This window comes from Protopterus annectens, chromosome 6.part0 (assembly GCF_019279795.1).
Source record: "Protopterus annectens isolate FY-2018-M chromosome 6.part0, PAN1.0, whole genome shotgun sequence".
NCBI classification, from domain to species: Eukaryota; Metazoa; Chordata; order Ceratodontiformes; family Protopteridae; genus Protopterus; species Protopterus annectens.
Window position 1 is genome coordinate 1627816914 of NC_056737.1, and position 18279 is coordinate 1627835192.

General features: G+C 38.4%; 1 protein-coding gene across 1 annotated transcript in view; it reads left to right on the plus strand.

Annotated features, from left to right (window-relative positions):
• The window catches only part of DNAH7 (dynein axonemal heavy chain 7), a 4771155-nt gene that overhangs the window by 4206112 nt on the left and 546764 nt on the right, over nucleotides 1-18279 (plus strand). The window contains exon 56 of the mRNA XM_044073696.1: nucleotides 2839-2976. Within this exon, the coding sequence (XP_043929631.1) occupies nucleotides 2839-2976 (138 nt within the window). The remainder of the gene's footprint in view (nucleotides 1-2838; nucleotides 2977-18279) is intronic.

Here is an 18279-nt window from a genome sequence, read left to right on the forward strand (position 1 = left end):
AATCATACAAAAATATTCTAACTTCAATTGGAACAACAATCAAATGACATACCATGATATAACCATTATGTCTAATAGTAAAGAAATGATGCAAATGAACTTTCATCAGGTTGTTGATAAAATGTTAAGTTTAGTCACAAATTGGAACAAATTCCTATTTACCATGGAAGAATTATTAATGCTTATTAATATTGTTTGTTTTACAAAGAAGATAAATAATCTACTTAATTTTTTGGGCATCCTTATAAACCAAGATTCCTTGATAGTCAACTGTACGCTACTTCAAAAATTGTACCAGTTATAGCTTTGTGGATAAATTAATTTATGATTCAAAATGGAAACAAATATGTCAAGCAATATTAGTAAATAATAAATATGTCACAATCTGTCATAAACAAATAATACCTAACAGTTTTATATGGTTATTAAAATATTTTTTGTGTAAATGGTATTACACCTTCTTCTCAAATTCATATTTAAATAATTTCCTCTTTCCAAAAGTTCACATTTTCTAACTATTCTATTAAAGACTTAATATTTTCAATGTTTCCAATTGCATATGCAAATGACTGCTTAGAAACTAATAACTTCAACAAAGTGCAGGTATTGAAACAACAAAGTCATTAAATTTATTGGGTCAATTCTTAAACGGTACTGATATGTGTGTGTGTGTGTGTGTGTGTGTGTGTATATATATATATATAATATATATATATATATATATATATATATATATATATATATATATATATATATATATATATATATATACTGTTGAAAATGTAAGATCCAAATACAATCAAGATTCTAAGAATTGCTTAATTTTACAAATATTTTGAGACTTTGTGAACACAGAGGTAAATAAGATATTTAACTTTTAGTACTTTGCCCTTCTATCTCATTTTTGTTAGAATCAACTCTTTCTGCTGGTAGCATTGCATCTTTATTATTAGAGGTCTTGGCTGCTTTCTCATGGCCAGGTTTGGAGCATACACACAACATACCCTTTCAATTAAAAAGTCCTGTTGTGGAATACAAGTCCAGTTACTTATTTGTGCTTTCATAGAATTAATATAGTCTGTTAGTCATTCCTTCCAGTTTCTCTGGTACAGCAGAAAATCTCAGGTTTTCCCTACATGTTCTGTCCTCTAATTCTTCTTGAGCTGTCTCATACTTACCAGACTTTTCTTCATTTGACTTCTGGTTTTTGCAGTTTTATCAACTCATCTGAATATATTTTTAAAAACTTCTTTCATTTTTCCAGCCTTTTGTTAATTTATGTTGATATACTCCTTCAGTATTTCATTTATTTCAATTGGGTCTGAGCACATTTAACTTATTTTTCCCTCTAGATTACTGGAAGTCTGTGGCAGGGCTAGCCACCTGGTGGTATAAACCTTGGTTCGAGTTGATTGTCACTGTTGAAGTGACATCCGAACCCCATGTACAAAATGGGAAAATGGGGTTAAAGATGCATGAATGGATGGATGGATTACTGAAAGTCATATTTATACTGCTTTTTTGCTGAACAGCTGCAAGACTCTTCTCAGTCAGTATTTTCTCCACAACTTTTGTGGTTGATTTTTCTTTCTAGTTCTCTAAATTTCTTATTTGCTGACATCCAGGCAGGGCACTTACCAGCCAGTAATTGGAATTTACCCAAAAAGACAAATTTAGTGGGTCTCTTTTTTAAATTTCTGTTTTACACTGGGAGAGCTGAAATTAAGCTGTTACTCAGTGTGCAGCTATCTTGGAAGCCAACATCTTTGTAAGTAATGGCATAAAATAATGTAAAGGAGCATTACAAATCTGTGGGTTATACTGAAATATGAAAACACTAGATGCTTCAAAGGTTTGAAAATTATTGTTTTTTTTTTAATCTTAGCTGGATTCTTCAGAATATGATGAGCATGTGTTGGTGCAAGTAATCCATAATCCACAAGGGAGCAGAAGCCACAGGCTGTGGACTAAGACAGCTGGCAGTAACCTAGTAAAATATTAAGTTAGGAGGCTGTAGTCAGACAAGATGAAATTAGGTGTTGGATGTATTGGAAGATATATCTTTAACAACTGTCAATATTCAACTCTAGAAACTACACCTTGGAAAATTCATTACCAGTGCATAAATAGTATAGACTAGAGTGAACATTAAATAATAAGCTTCATCATTTTATTTATAATCAGGTGAAACCACTAGGTGCAAGTGCCTGTTCTTTGAGTGACTTACAAGCATTATTGCCTGGTTAAGTAACTAGCTTAGAGTCACACAGCAGGCAAATTAAAAAAATCAAAGGCTGCACTTTGGGAAGAAGCTTGTTAGCAACCCATTGATTTTGATCTTCAATACAAAACTGTACACATGAAAAGAAGTTAAAGGGCCTGATTATATACCCAATGGGAAAATGGAAGTCAGTTAGTAAACAAAATATTTAAGAGATTCATGTACATAAACAATATGGAACTAAACATTATATTCCAGACCTGTAAGTATTAAAGCCAGGATGAGAGGACATAGAAACTAACTGAAAGGTAATTCATAAATGGGAAAATGAAGGCATTTTTCATAGAAAATACAATAATTGTACTGAATTGCATAACATGGGAGGTGCTACAATGATATAGTACTGTGATTTAGCCTTGTGAGAGGCAAATGCAAAGAAATAGTAGCATTAATAAAGAATGCTAAAGTTAATAAAATAATATCGCTTTTATGCATTCTGTATTAATTTGTCACAATGCTTTGTTTTGCAGCTCCCTTTAGAGTAATGTTTGGGCCTAGTGGCCCTTATACATTGGCATGGTCTTTCTGTTCTTACCAGTCTGCTTTGGTTCTTGCAGTGTAACAGCTACATTGACTATACAAAGACACTGCCTCTTAACCCAGCTCCAGAAATCTTTGGAATGAATGCCAATGCAGACATCACTAAAGATCAGTCAGAGACTCAGCAGCTGTTTGATAATATTTTACTCACTCAGGTATGCCAAAAATCAGTATTATTGACTTCATTTTGCTTTATTCTTTTGGTCACATTTTCTACTTTTATTAGAAATAAGATAATGGTATTTAGTTAAGTGACTTGCTTAGTCGTAAGATATACAGTTAGATGTTTTACTCATATCAAACCAGTCTGTTGACTATTGCCTTTGAATTTCTGTGCTTTCATCCAACAATTCAGATAATGTATTTTATTAATTAGATTACTGTTAAGTTCTAGTTTTACTAAGAGTGTTTTAAAAGATAATTGTTTTGTCGTATTATGAAGCTAAGCTAAGTGGTAACATTAATTTTCATGAAATAGCCAGTACCTTGCCAGTTCTGTGCTATCCTGTTTCCATCCTTCTAATTTAGTTGCATTAGTAATATCTGCCACTGTAATGCATAGTATATGTGTTTCAAAAAGAGCTTTAGCTAAGTACACTTTCAGCAACATTCTGATACATGGCCACACATGCATGCACACCACACATGCATGCACCATTAAAGTTTTTTTCTCTGTTCTTTTTGTGCCCATACCTACTGACCATTTAGTCTCCCTCAGCTGGACTTGAAGCCATTTGTTTCCTTTTGGTGAGAGTAATCCCCAGAATCTTGAGGGTGAGAACCATCTGTAGGGGTCATTATTTACACAGCCATGATGGCAGTTTGTGTCCTCTCTGACAACCCAGCTGTGAGAGCATTTCTGTATATCCTAAGTCCTCACCTGAGTGGTTACGTGACTTGTATCCCAGCAGTAGCCACTTTACCTTCCTCTGTGCAAGTATATGCCTCCATGCACTTCTTTAATGATGGCTACTGCCATACAGTGACTTAATGTACTACATGCCCACCCCCAAGACTCCCTGTTGTGTACCTTCCAATGAAGGTTTGTAGTTGTTTGCATCCAGCTCCACCCCATCCCCAGGGTCACATGTCCATACCCTCTGCCAGCTCCATCAAACACCTTAGCTGCAAGTCTGACTCCAGTCCTCTGGACCATTGGCAGAGCTTTACCCCTGATGCAAACAAAGCTGGCAGTGCTATTTAAGAGAGTTTGCTTTGACATTCAGCAGAAATATAGAAACAGCATTGTAGATGTTCTTTGTTTTCCTAGAAGTGCTGTTTGCCAGTGCTTTTTCCTTCTACCCATATTAACATACACTCAGTCTTCCTATATTAAATATAGCTCCTATCTATAACTGCTATCTAGCTTTGTACTATATATTCCAGTCATCTGTATTTGATCTGGCCCACCCCTGTAATTAATGATGTTACTCATTTCTCCTCTCGTAATAACTTTAGAGACCATATATTACATGCAAAATGAATTAGCCCATTCACGTGATTTAAAAAATGTGGACAGATTTGATTTACTGGCCTTTCTGCTGTAGGAAGGACATCTGAATGTTATACTAATGCTGTAGGGGTTGCCGGCTTTGTGTTAGAGGATAATGTCCTGAATGTGACCTAGAGTATCTGGGATCACTTAAAAATATGAACCCTTGAGAAACCAAGCAGGAAAGCTGGAAGTAAATAGCCAATGCTAGCCCTTCTATCCCAAGGGAAGGGAGGCAGCCAACCTGCTGCATGAATGACACCCACCAGAGATGTGTGTTGTAGTATAGAGTAGCAAAGCTGAGATGTGCATACCTAAAACATTCTTGAACCATTAAGGCCATGCTGTGGATGTCTGGCAGCAGCAGAAGCAACAAATCCTAATGGCTACCTGGATTGCAATATCTCATAGCTGCTTGTCTTTAAAGGAGGAAAGAAAAGAATAGCTGGGGGTTGATGGTTGGCAGCCATATCAGGAAAATAGGGAGAGAAAGAAAACTAATGTTGCAAGTATCCCAGTATCTTACCATTTTCATTGTGGTCTTAAACAATTTTACCGCTTTACTTTCTTTATCATTTAAGGTGAAAGGATAACTGGCAACCATCAGGTATTGTGGCTTTGTCTGGAGAAACATGTGCCTCTAGAAAAATTAATACATTGAACAACCTAATCCATAGTCATATTTGTAGTTTCTTGTATTATTTTATAAAAGCCACTTATAACAGAGCATCCACAATAGTCAGAATCTACTTAATAATTTAAAATCAAGAAATGCTGATCACCATCATCATCATCTGCTATTGTTGAGTTGTACCCATCACCTATAACAACCTCATGAACAGCCTCTGCAGACCACAGAGTTTTCTAGGCAAGTTGGAAGACAGAAGGAGATTGCCAGGGCTTTCTTCTGTATCACACACAAACTGCATACACACCTATGGACAATTTAGAGTTGCTAACCTACCTACCACAAATTTGGGATGTGGTAGGAAATCTGAGGCACAGAGATATCTCACATGTACAGGAAGTACATGTAGACTTCACAAAAAAGGCACAACAACAGATTGATTTGTTTTATTTGTATTTGTTGACCATGATGGAGCACTGATCTCCATAGATCTTTTTCAGTCTCAGCCTGGGAGAGATGTCTGTTTAACTCACTTCCTCAGTGCACACAGGTAATAGGGTCAAGCCTAAGACCTCTGGACCACAGGAAGTGGCTCATTAATCTGCTGCTGCAACTGCTAGACTGCTATATTCTGCTACCCTAGCTTTAAATCCCACTCAGTCCCAGAAGAAGCCAGAAACCATAGCTGCTTCTCCTCAGGATAAAGAAAATTATGTGAAAAATACACCCATTTCCTCATATATAGCAGGTAGGGCCCTCACCTACTGTGCAGATGTTGATCAGTGCCAGTGTTTCATACTGAAGCAGGTGCATGACACCCTGCTTATTTTAAAATATAAGGATATCCTGGATAAATGAATGGATTTGATTTCTGTTGCAAAAAAGGCATGGGTATGTATCATAAAATTAACCTGCAAGCATTAAGGTAATCCACAACAACAGTTACCATTAAGATGCATCCCTGATGATTTCAAGGGAGAAATTGTAAGTGCCTTAATTGAATCCAAGGCAGTGTGTGTTCAGCCTGCTGAATACATGTGCTAGTAGTGGAGAAAAAGAAAAAAAACATTGACTGCCAAACACCCATTTCTCAGTATTTCAGGAACTTTCCGATATGAAAGAATGCATATATATAGAAAATTGCAGTTAGCCAAGCAAAAACAATAACACAGGACCTCTCACTGGAAAAATGCTAGTAACAGCAACTGAAACCCAAATGATTTCCAAGTTTCTTTCCTACTCCATATCTGCTGAACCCTATACTGGAGGAAAGTTACTATATCTTGTAGGCAACTAGCAGGAAGTTATTTTGGACAAGTCAATTATCTAAATAGTTTCCAAAGGTTATGCCATATCAGATACCATAACAGATATCAGTAGCAAAAATCAATTCCACATACATCATATTCACATTTACATATATTTCTAAAATTGTGTAAAAAAATAAATAAATAAAGCAACACAGTGAATCAGAGACATCCAAAAGGGACTTTTTATTCCATAGTTTTTGTAATGCCAAAAAAGGCATCAAATAGAGGAGTGTATTCAAGTTAAATGGTCATTAAACTTTGTACATTAAAGATAGATGCAAATGTCCATAACATGACGTACTTCTAACCAAAGCAGTCAGTTACTATAACACTATGAAGTATTTTAAAAATATCTTCTCTTACTTTGTAAATAACTTCCTTGAATAATCTTTACTCTTTTAATGCCCATGCTACTTTGTGTATACTCTGGCATGATCTTCATCTGCACTGCTGCCATAATGTACTTGTGAATGCCTTTGTAGGTGAGTGATGAATAGATATATAGTTATGGTCGCTTCTGTATCACTTATAATGTGGCTATAACACTTTAATCTTACACATTCCAGTCCATTCACTTAAGGCAGTAGATGTGGTCATTGCAGAGTGCTTCATTTCAACACCTACAGGGCTTTTTTCAAAGGTCAAGTCCCCCCCCCTCCCACAATGCACCATGCTCTCTCTCATCTCCAGATCTTGTTTAATGATGGATCACATTCATATCGCAGGGTGAACCCTAGGCTGAAGTAATTTTTGGATTGAAAACCTCTTTGGTGGGCAATAAGTTCCCCTTATTATTTCTTTTCTTCTAGATAGTTAGTCAAAGGATTTAGATGTGGTTAGTTTTTTTTTTTTTTTTGAGTTTTGTTAGATTTTGTATAGTTTTCATTCTTCCGCTCTTGCTTTTGCAACTTGGTCTTTTTTTCACTTTAGGCCTAAAACCAAGTTATTACTTTTCCTATCTTCATGATCAGATAGTGACTAGTTGCTGCTTACAATACTGTGTATTTTTGATGGCAGTAATTAGTTAGTGTGGCTGTTTCAGAAATCTATGTGTTGTGCTGGGATTGCTTTTTGGTTGACACATGTGAAAAATGGAAAAGCCCTAGACTTTAGAAATTGCATCAAGTTTAGCCACAATATCCCCCAATTAGATAAACATAATCTGTGTGTCTTGTGCCTTGGGGAAGGTTATTTAGATGAATAATAGTATTTTCGTGAGAATTTGGGATATTGGACCGTAAAGGCGCATAGAAAGAGCTTAATTATCATAGGTCTTATGCTTTCCAAAGGTAAAAGATAGAAGAGGAAAGACAAAAAAGTAAAGAAAAGAGAAGAATTAAGACAAAAGGACACTAACTGCTCCCCTTCTCCAAAAGTGTCCAGAACTGATATTTCTCCTACTAGAAGAGTGAAGCTTCCCTTGAATGTTGTTCAAGCCTTTCTTGCTAGGATCGGTTGGTTGTTCCTGACCCTGTCCCAAGGAAGAGAATTTGTATCATCTCCTCAAAGTAGGATCAATCTAGGTACCTAGAAGTGAGACTTCTACCATGTCCATTAGGTTGTCTAGACTGGTACTAAGCTCTTCAAAACATTTGGAATGGAGCTAGATGATGAAGGCCTTTGTGAAGGCCTAAATTGATCTAGGTATCCTGCCTTCCTGACTCTTTTCCAAGAGCAGCTAGGGAAAGGCTCCTTCCCTCAACTTTCTACACTCTTTCCCCAGGCCCTGTCAAAGCACTGGGCATTTCAGAGCTGACTGCAGCTTCTGTGCCTTCTACATTGGTACAAACCATTTCTTTGCATCATTGGCCTTGATATTGACATAATTGGTGCCACAGTCCATTAGGTACAAGGCTATGGACATCGATGGAGTTGCACTGATATCATCACCAACTTTCTGTGTGTGCCATTCTGGCATTGACTCTGTCAGCATTTAAGCTTTCAGTACTGAAGCCATACTCATCATTTGAGTAGCATTTGTATCAAGACTCAGTACCATCAAATCGGCATTGAAGTTTTGAGATCAACATCAGTAGTACAACAGATGCTGTTGAGACCAACAGTTTCCACCTTCTTACTGGAGGTTTATGACATGTTGTCACTGCATCCCCCTCATTTATTGGACCCCAGGTAGGCACTCCCAACATCAGCTCCATGGTGAGTCACCTCTCAGTTAGGGATCTTGAGCCTTTCATCATTGTTTCAGCAGGGCCTGAAGCAGAAAATTCACTGCAGTACCAGAACTTTTGTGGAAGAGTCTTTTTCTGACCAGTCAAATGAATACGCCACAAGTATTCTTCTACATGATTAAGTACATAATAAGATACTTAGATATCCTGCCAGAGTTACCTGATGCATAAACAGATTCAGATAAAGGGGAGGCTCCTCCACTCTCCTCCAGACAACTCCAAATTTGGGAAAATCCTAGAAGTTATGAAATAGCAGGGTTCTTGGTCTGTTGGCCCTACCTCTATAAAGCCAGAAATTCTGCAGGATGCTTAACAGTTCACACTGCCTATGTCTTGGGTGATCCTTGCACCAATTCCATGATTGATCAGGTCTTGGATAGGACATAGCAAGGGTCCAGTGTCACTAAGCTTATCCCCAGAAAATCAGACAAGATCCTCCAGCCATCCAAAGGCATATAAATGTGAGGTAAGGCTCCTCTTGCAGTCTCCATTGTGATGACATCTGCCACCAAAAAAGAGCCCCTAAAGCGAGCCCTTTGATCCATCCATCCACTGTCTGTGGATCATATGTGGCAGTGGATTTACACATCAGGCACTTTTTGCATGTTGCTTTAAACTACCTGACACATATGACTTGTTTTCAGTATGATCTAGCAGAGAAGACTTTCCACACTGAAAAGGTTGCCTTAAAGAGATCTATGCCATAAGTTGGAGTCACAGGTGATTACCATGTCTAATATTACATCCCTCTCTCTATCTCTCCATAAGGCCAATACACAGTGCAGCAGATGGGGCAGTGAGACCAGCAGACACAGACATTACCATGAGAAGACACGTCTGATTCACAATATGTGAATTTGTGGAGAACTTCAAAGCATCATAAACTAGTGGCCTCTTTGATTGGCCCTCGGTCTTCAAGTCCTAGATAATAGAGGTAAAAGAGAAATTGCTCAAGAGTAAGTGAGCAAGAGGGGAAGGCATTTGTGGCTATTGGGGTAAAGTTCTGCACTCCTCAGTAGACCTTTGCTAGGAACCAGAAGAGTGTAAAGAATTTGTAGTTTTGTAAATCCCGCCAACTGCCATTTGAGCAATGTTTGTACAGAAATGTTACAGGAGGTGGGAATTTCCCAAATATCAATCAAGACAGATGGATCACAGAAATAATTTCCAGTGGCAACACATTCCATTTTACAACCTTCTCCCCAGCTGACCTCCCATTCCCTCCTAGATGCTCCACATTATCAAAATAGGACAGCCAAAATGGAGTTTAAAAAGTCCTCATGAAAAGAGACATCTAAGAGGCCCCATCATACCAGAGAGGGTCCAGAGTTTACTCCAGATTCTTTTTAATTCCCAAATAGACAAAAACCTCATGATTATCCTTGACCTAATCAACTTAAATCTTCTTATGCAAGAACCAACTTTTGGAGAGTCACAATACAGTCAGTTCTACCCTGCCTTTAGGAGGGAGACTGGGTGTGCTCTTTGGATCTCCAGGATTCCAGTCTGCACATCACAATATGTAAGACATTCTGAGAGGTGGAATCCAGTTATTATCAGTTCTGAACCCTTCCATTTGGTCTAACCATAGCCTCCAGGGTGTTCACTAAATGCATGTTGGCAGTTCCAGCTCATTTAAGACTGCATTGGATCAGACAGTTCCTATATCTGGACAACTGATTCTTAGTTACCCCAACAAATGAATCATTGATTCAAGCAAGAGATTTTCCTGTCATTGGCAACTTCAATGAACACCACAAATTCCCAACTGAAACCATCGCAAGCACAAGTATTTATAGGCTGTCACCTAGACACAACTTGGAGATTAGTATGCCTAATTCCAGACAGAGCATGTGCCATTCCAACTGTCCATATTCTGCTTCAGCATCCAAGTCTATTAGATTAGTCCTAAAGGTTTTAGATCTCATGGCAGCAACTATGCACTTGATAACATTTATGAGGTTCTACATGAGAATCTTAAAGTAGGCTCTGTGATTATAGTGGTCTCACTCATTGGATTAAATGATGCATACTATTTGCCTTTCAAAAAAGTGTCATAAACATTTTTCCTGGTAGGTGCAGTTATGCAACTTAGAGAAAAGATGTTCTCACACACCTCCTCTTCCCACAATCACAGTCATTCCAGATGCTTCTGCTGTATGGTTGGGGTGGTGCATTATTCTGGACAGAAAAATCCAAGGGATGTGGACACAATAAGAGACCACTTTGCACATAAACATCTTGTAAACGAGGGCAGTCTTCCTATCATTGAAGGACTTTCATGACTATCTTCCCCAGAGTGCAGTTGCTATTCACTCTGTTTTGTTGGTAATGTGGTACATCAATAAACATGGAGGAACCAGGTTTTATCACCTGTATCAGGAGGCCATGATACATGGGGACTGGGTGATCAACTCACATCACTTTCTGATAACAATATACATACCCAGTCAAGCCAACCTGCTGATGGATAGGCTCAGCAGATGCCTTCTGAAGCCAACTGAATGTTTTCAGAATCTGTTTACAGCATAGATGATCTTTTGCTGTTGGGGGAAGACTTGCTGTTACCTATTTGCATCCTCACCCAACACCAAGTGCAGCAACTCTTTTTTCCCTTATACTTCCACAAAGGTAGACACTCCTGGATGTTCTAGCCCATGAGTGGACTGGGTTTACTGGATGCTTTCCTCCAACTCATCTAATAATGAAATCCCTACAGAAAGCACAATGTTCATTGCCAAAGTCATTTCATAGTCCTGTTCTGGCCTGAACAAAAGTCTAGCTTCCTCTTTAAATGCCTCACCTGATAAAAGAAGATTCTTCTGGAACCTTACTTATACCTCCTGCCATATCCATCCAGGTGATTCATCTGGATCTTGATCTATAGTTAATCTAACTGCGTGGTTTCTCCATGTCCATTGATTGCCAGGGATGTTGCATACCCTACCAGGGTGGTCCATATTCCAAGAGCACCCCCCATCCACTAGAAAACTTTGCAAGGGGAAAGTGGATGCAGTTTTCCACATGGATAAGTGAACAAGGAGTAGACCTTTTCACTGTCCTCTTCCAGCCGTTCTTCACTTTTTAGCTGCTATTTTTGATAAAGGATCCAGTTTTTCCACCCTGAAGGTACTTCTTGTGGCTATGTTTAATTTTCATCAGGGGTTTAATTCTATTTTTGTAGCATCTCTGACAGTTTGCATGGACTTCCTTAGGAGAAGCTTTGTTACTGAGACCACCCTTTAAAGGACCAATTTCCTCCATGGGCCCTCAATTTCATCCTAGAAGAATTAGCATATTCCCCTTTTGAATCAGCCACAGCAGAACTAAACTGCATATCCTGGAAGACTTTATCCTGGTGGTGACAGCATCAGCCAGAAAGGTTTTAGAACTTCAGGTCCTATGTTCTCACCCCCCCCCCCCACACTTAATTTTCCACAAATAACAGGGTTATATTAACAACTAACCTGGTCTTCACACTATAGTCACAGGCCATAAATCTTCTTGTTTTCTTCCCCAAGTTATCTAATAAGGGTGAATACAAAATATATTACTTGGTTATTTACAGACAGCTATGACTTTGCTTGCACATAATGAAAGATCATTGGAGTGATCATCAGTTCTTTAGTTCTTTCTTTTTTTTCCTCTCTATCCCCCACTGTCTGTTAATCATTATCCGCTTCCTGACCAATCATCCCATTAGTTTCCCATCACTAAGGAGAGGGTTAACCAAGAGAGGCCATCATTTTTCATTTAAATAGCCAACAGGAGTGGTATTTTGTTTGCTGCCCTTTGCCTTGCATGTACCTGCCAAAGCACTGAGCAGGATGTGCAGTGGGCTGCCACAAAGGGTGTCCCCTCATTTCCACAAGACCATAAAAGACACAAAATCTATATTTGCTTGCACCTGTGTATGCAAGCATTCACCCTGAAGCTCTTCATGGCAGTATCTTCTAGATACTATAACTAAAAATATCAATAGTAAATTGATCGCAAATGAGGATCAATGTTGGAAGAAAAAGCACCACGTCAGTGTGTACTCCTGTTCTTGCCAGTGATATTATCCTCTAACCTTAAAATTTACTTTCATTGTTTCCAGTGGTAAAGACAATCACTTCATAAAAATAAAACTCTTGAAATAATCACTTCGATAAAATCCTCATGAAAACATTTTATTGACATCAGAGGTTCTCTTTTGCAAGTGGTAATAGTACGGTAAGTGAGTGCTGTAAAAATTAACACAAAGTTCTAGGATCTTGTATATATAACTTAACCACAGAAACATATCAAAAGTAATTTTGTTAGAACGTGTAAAATCCCATTGGTTGTTAGATTAGAATCTATTATTTCATTGGTACGAGAGGCCAAGCTGTGTTTTTGGGTATGTGGGATAGACCATGAGTGGTTCATTCATGCTTACATTTGTAGTCAATAATATCAATTGCCAATATTAACTGTCATGTGGTACCGCCTATCTGTGGCCTAGTTTAGTGTGATTGGTTGCCAGTCTGGTGTGTGAGCGAATAGGAGAGTAAAGAATTATACTAACCTGATTGGTCGGGATTTCATGTGGGTGTATGTGATTACTACCAGTGACTATGGGCGTGCCTCAAGGGTCTATTCTTGGCCCCCTCCTTTTTAACCTATTTACAAATAATCTCTATAATGCTACAACTCTAGCCACCCTTATACAGTAATGCAGATGACTCCACTATCATATGTTCTGCCCCAACTCTACCTGAACTACAGAACTTAACCCAAACATCCTTCAATGCTTTTGAATCATGGTTGGCAGATGCCCAATTAATCTTGAATCCAAATAAAACTAAACTCATGCTCTTCCACTCCACTAAAGTCAAAACCCAATCCACTTACTTCAACATCACGTCCAGTAATAAGATTTTGATTGAACCAGTACCATTCACCCAACTTCTCGGTGTTGTTATTGATCAAAATCTGAAGTTCAACTTACACATTGCCCAGACTGTAAAAAAAGTACACAAGAAAATCGGTACCTTATACAGATGCAAAAACTTCCTAACCACAAACTCCCGAATAACCACAGCCAGAACTCATCTTCTGTCAGCTTTACTATACACCTCACCCATCCTTACCATCCTCTGCAAATCAGACCTAAGCAAGCTAGATGCCTGCTATAATAAGAGAGCTAAATTTGCCACTAGCTGTCCTAGAACCCATCATTGTAAGGCCCTAAGACAACTATCTTGGTTAGAACTACCCCACCAACTTATTCTCACACAACTCTCTACTGCCCACCAAATGTACTATAAACCCGAAAAAACACCAGCTCTACAAGGCCTCCTCAATCCATATATAAGTACCCATCCACTAAGATCCACTAATAAAGCTCTAATTGAAGTAACTAAGAGTAAAAATAGCTCAGGTGACTCTCTATACTCCTACTACATTGCTAAATGGTGGAATGCCTTACCACTTGAAATTAGAACTATAATTAGCTTAAAAAACTTCAAGCATCACAATAAATCCCACCTCACCAATTCATGGACTTGTACATGTACTGGGCATGGGTAGCCCAAACTATGGAACTAGCTGATTTTAAAATTTTAATTGCTTATGTAATGAGTATTAAATTTAAGCCATATGACTAACTTTTTTTTTTCTTTCTCGCTGTTAATATCTACCAGATTTTAAGTCTTCAGTTTGCCATGCAACCTGTATATAAGACTAAGTATTGTAATTGCACTCTTATTATATACAATGTCACTACCTGCTACTACTGTAAGAACTGTATTCTAGAAGCATTGTTATACAAGATTATTGGTCTTGTCTCCCACTTGACCAATTTAGTCTGTTCTAGTCTTTTTTACCATTATGAATGTATGTTACTATTTTTTCTTTATTGTATTATACAATTTTCTTTCTACTAACTTAATAGTGTACTAACAATGGAACTTTCCTCTCCAGGCCTCTGCTGAAAAAGGGTTTTATGCCCAGTCAGACTCTCCCATTAAACAAATGTAAAATAAATAAAATAAAAATAATAAATAGGCTAATGGGTTTGTGAAGGGAAATTTAAATATATTTCCCTGGGAAAATGTTTGATTGGTTCATCAAACAGTGTGTAGGCCAATGGTGGGTATGGAAATTTTAACTACCTGATCGGTCTGGCCTCTGCATGTGTGTATGTGATGGGCTGAAGTGATGGGGATGGAGTTGTCCCTGTGCACAGACTGGGGGCATCATGACTGATGGGTGACGTGGAGTCGAGTTGACGTAATTCGATTATTGGTGGTAAGTGCAAGGAAAGGGCCGCAATTGGATATAAGATGGAGTATTCATTAGAGGGCATGTATCGCATACGTGATAGGATGGCTTGGAATTAGACATCTTCAGGTGGTTGGATGGTATGGAGCTTAATTATTCATGGTGCAAAATCATTTTCTTTGAATGTTGAAGGCTGGAAAATTGGCCTGCTAGTCCAGTGGAGTGGAGGGGAGGGTAGCAGTGTGGCTAAGTGCTCTCCAAATGAAATGATTGGCTGTAAAAGCCACCTTGGATGCCTCTTCATGGGGCAGAGTCCAGGTGCATCTGTCTTGTTTTTCTTCCGAGCATTTGGTGGCATGGGCTTAAGTAAAAGGCCTATGTATTACCGAATGAATCCCCTCACCCGGGAAACTCTCCTCTTTTCCAGTCCAAAATTATTTCTATGAAACTGTGATCCAGTTCAGGATAAAGGTTCTTATCAGTCAAATCCAACCAGAAAACAAACAAATTTTGGTGGTTATAATCATAACATAACACAGAATGATGTAATAAAATGTATATAAAGCCCAAATGGACAAGTCTGTTCCCGAGTCTGTAAGAACTTAACCTTTTCAAACCTGAATGCTACCCACAGATGATCGCAAGAATGAACTGCTGTGCTTATAAAAAACAACCATAAACTGAGTATATAAAATCAGGGAAGCCCTGTAAGCATGGAGGCTCTGAATTGTCTAGACTATGATGCCATTTTTCGCCCTAAGATAATAGTAATCTTAAAGTTCAATGTCACTTTACTTGTTGCAGTAACCTAAGCTATGTGGGTTAAATCCTACCAGTACTTGCCTGTGATTGTTTTAATGGTTGTTAATTGCTAACTGTACATCAATATGTACAAATGATTTTGAGATACTGAAGGAAGCTGAGGGACCTGCAACTGAAAAGTCATAAATTTATAAATTACTAAGTGGAAAATATTTCCTTCTGCATTCTGAAGCAATCAATTAATCCAAAATCTTACTCTCTATATAAAATGGTAGCTTAGGTACATCATTTCAATATTTCAGGCTTCCCTGCGTATTCTTCTGTAATGGTTTATGTTTTTTCAGTCTCTGCCTACGTGTCAGTGGTCCCATAGATTTCAGTAGACCTTGCAGTTAAATATTTAACTGACATATTGTACCTCTTCCCTACCTGTGCTGCATACTCATCTCTCTCTCAGACTAAGTCTGTGATAAAGCAGAGTGCTGACAATTCTCCCAGTACACATCACTAACACAGAAAGTCCGGAAGCTGCCTAAAGCAGAATATTCCAAAAATGCTGAATGTATGCTCAAATACACAATTTCGAAGAATACAATCTGTATGACACTGTGTATGCAGTGGGATAAATTGTCCCTACACCCCACAACCCTGATATCTAATTGTTCTAACTCTGAGATCACATAACGTAAGAGATTGCTGCAGTGCTCTGGTAAACCTGAAACTGAGTAGTGCACTAATGCTGAAGGATGTATAACTTTGGAATGAAAATACTTCATTAGAGGGGCATTTCTGAATGCAACAGGGCGAGGCCAGTTTTATGAACTTAAACTTAGAGGTTTCCAGTAATATAAATGTCAGTACTGTAGCAGTTTTATGTGACGACATTTGTGATCTTTCACTCTCTATTATAGTGATCCATTCAGGATTTTGTGCCTTTGGTATTTTCATTTTCAGGATTTGGATGTGCGCCTTTTTTGCTTGAGTGTAGCATACTGGGGAATGTTAATATTTAGATCATTGTTGCAGTAACCTAAGGTCTGTGGGTTAAATCCTACCAAGGATGTCACAACCAGCCAGCTTCCAAAGCTTTAGGGCACATTCTTTGCACCTAAGTGCTGAACAGCTGAAGGAGAATGATGGTTTATATCACATGGGAGTATCCATTATCAACAGTTCAAAAACAGATGCGAGACAACCAGCTATAGTAGTCAATGAAAAGAAGACAAAATTAACCTTGATCATTGAAATTGCTACATTCAATGGTAACCTTGTCTTATGTACAGAGCGACACAGTCATAAAATACTAAAATTTGCAGGCATAAACCCAGCAATATGGAGGAAGGATGCTCAGGCAGTTCCAATAGTATTAGGAGCAGTGAGTCTCGTAAAAAGAATTTACATTTCTTGTTGAGACATGCTACCAATACATGAAACTCTGACTTACAGAAGGAGTCAATTCTGGGCATGTTGCAGATCATGGCCGGCCTTAGGCATAGGCCAACTAGGTGGCCACCTAGGGCGCCGGTCTAGCAGGGGCACTTTTCCAGTATTTATTTGGTGTATGTAGACCAGGATGGGGGCACCAGGTAATGTGTTGGGGGGAACCGTGGAGCTTTTTGCCTAGGGCACCAGTTGACCTAGGGTCGGCAACATGCCCAGAATTGACTCCTTCTGTAAGTCTCAAAACTTATTTATTTTAGTCAGGCTGACTTGTTGGGGAATACCATCCAAATTACAATTTTATGTGAGGAAAGGTTTTACTTTTCTGTTAAAATTGTAATGTGGGAGTTGGACTTGTGTTTCTGGTGCTTGTCACTAACAGTTTTACATCAAAACCTAAGTTTTTAGTCAGGAAGTAAGACCAGCTCACTATGGCACCTCTACCCACTTTGTGAGACACTTGTTTTGTAGACACATGGTGCAGGCTTCTGCATCTTTGGGTCTTACCTCTTCAACCTGCAAGAAGAAAAATTATGTACAAGTACCTTCGTCTTCAAGTATTTTCCTCTTCTCTTAAGCTCCTTATGAGTGACTCTACTATGGCCATTTCAAGTACCTCAGACAGCTTATCACTTCTTATTGATCCCTTTGGAAGCCATTAAGGATACAGAGCACATCTTCTGTGGCTGTTCATCTGTCCTCTTTGGGCAAAGGAAAACCACACTTGTTAGTATCGGAGGACAGAGCATTCATTTTTGCACAAAGCCACTCTCAGGAGCTTGATGCTTGGGGAAGGAACAATTCTCTGGGTCATTCTTTTTCTTGGTGGTTTTAACTTTAAAAAGAAAGAAGAGATTTTTTTCAAGTTGTAGGAGCAGAGGAGGAATAAACTGTTTCCAGAACTTCTTGCTACAAGTGTTAATTTCAGTATTGGCAATTAAGTGCCACTATTGCATTTTCAGCCTGAAATGAAGTGCCTTAGTGTTGCATGTGCAGTTTGCAACTTTTTTTTTTTGCTACACTGTTTAAAAATAATGTTTTTTTAATGTTCTGATGACACTGATGATGTAGCTAGAGTAGCTGTTACTGCTGTCAGTTATGAGATCTACCTGGCTTCATTCCCACAATTTACTAGAGAATGTCAAAGCTAAACTCTTGAATGCTCCCGTAAATAAAGAGGTGTTATTTGGCCCTTCTGCTGAGGTCATTAAAAGATTTGATGAAAAGGAAAAGATAATTTTGGGGGTTACTCAGATTTTTCAACCCTCCTTGCCAAAATATAACAGAAACATTTCTTCTAGTTCAGGTTCCTTTTACAGGAAACAGAATAAAGAATTTCGGCAAGGAACAGGCAAACACAATTTCAAAAATAATGACAGGGAGGTTCAAAA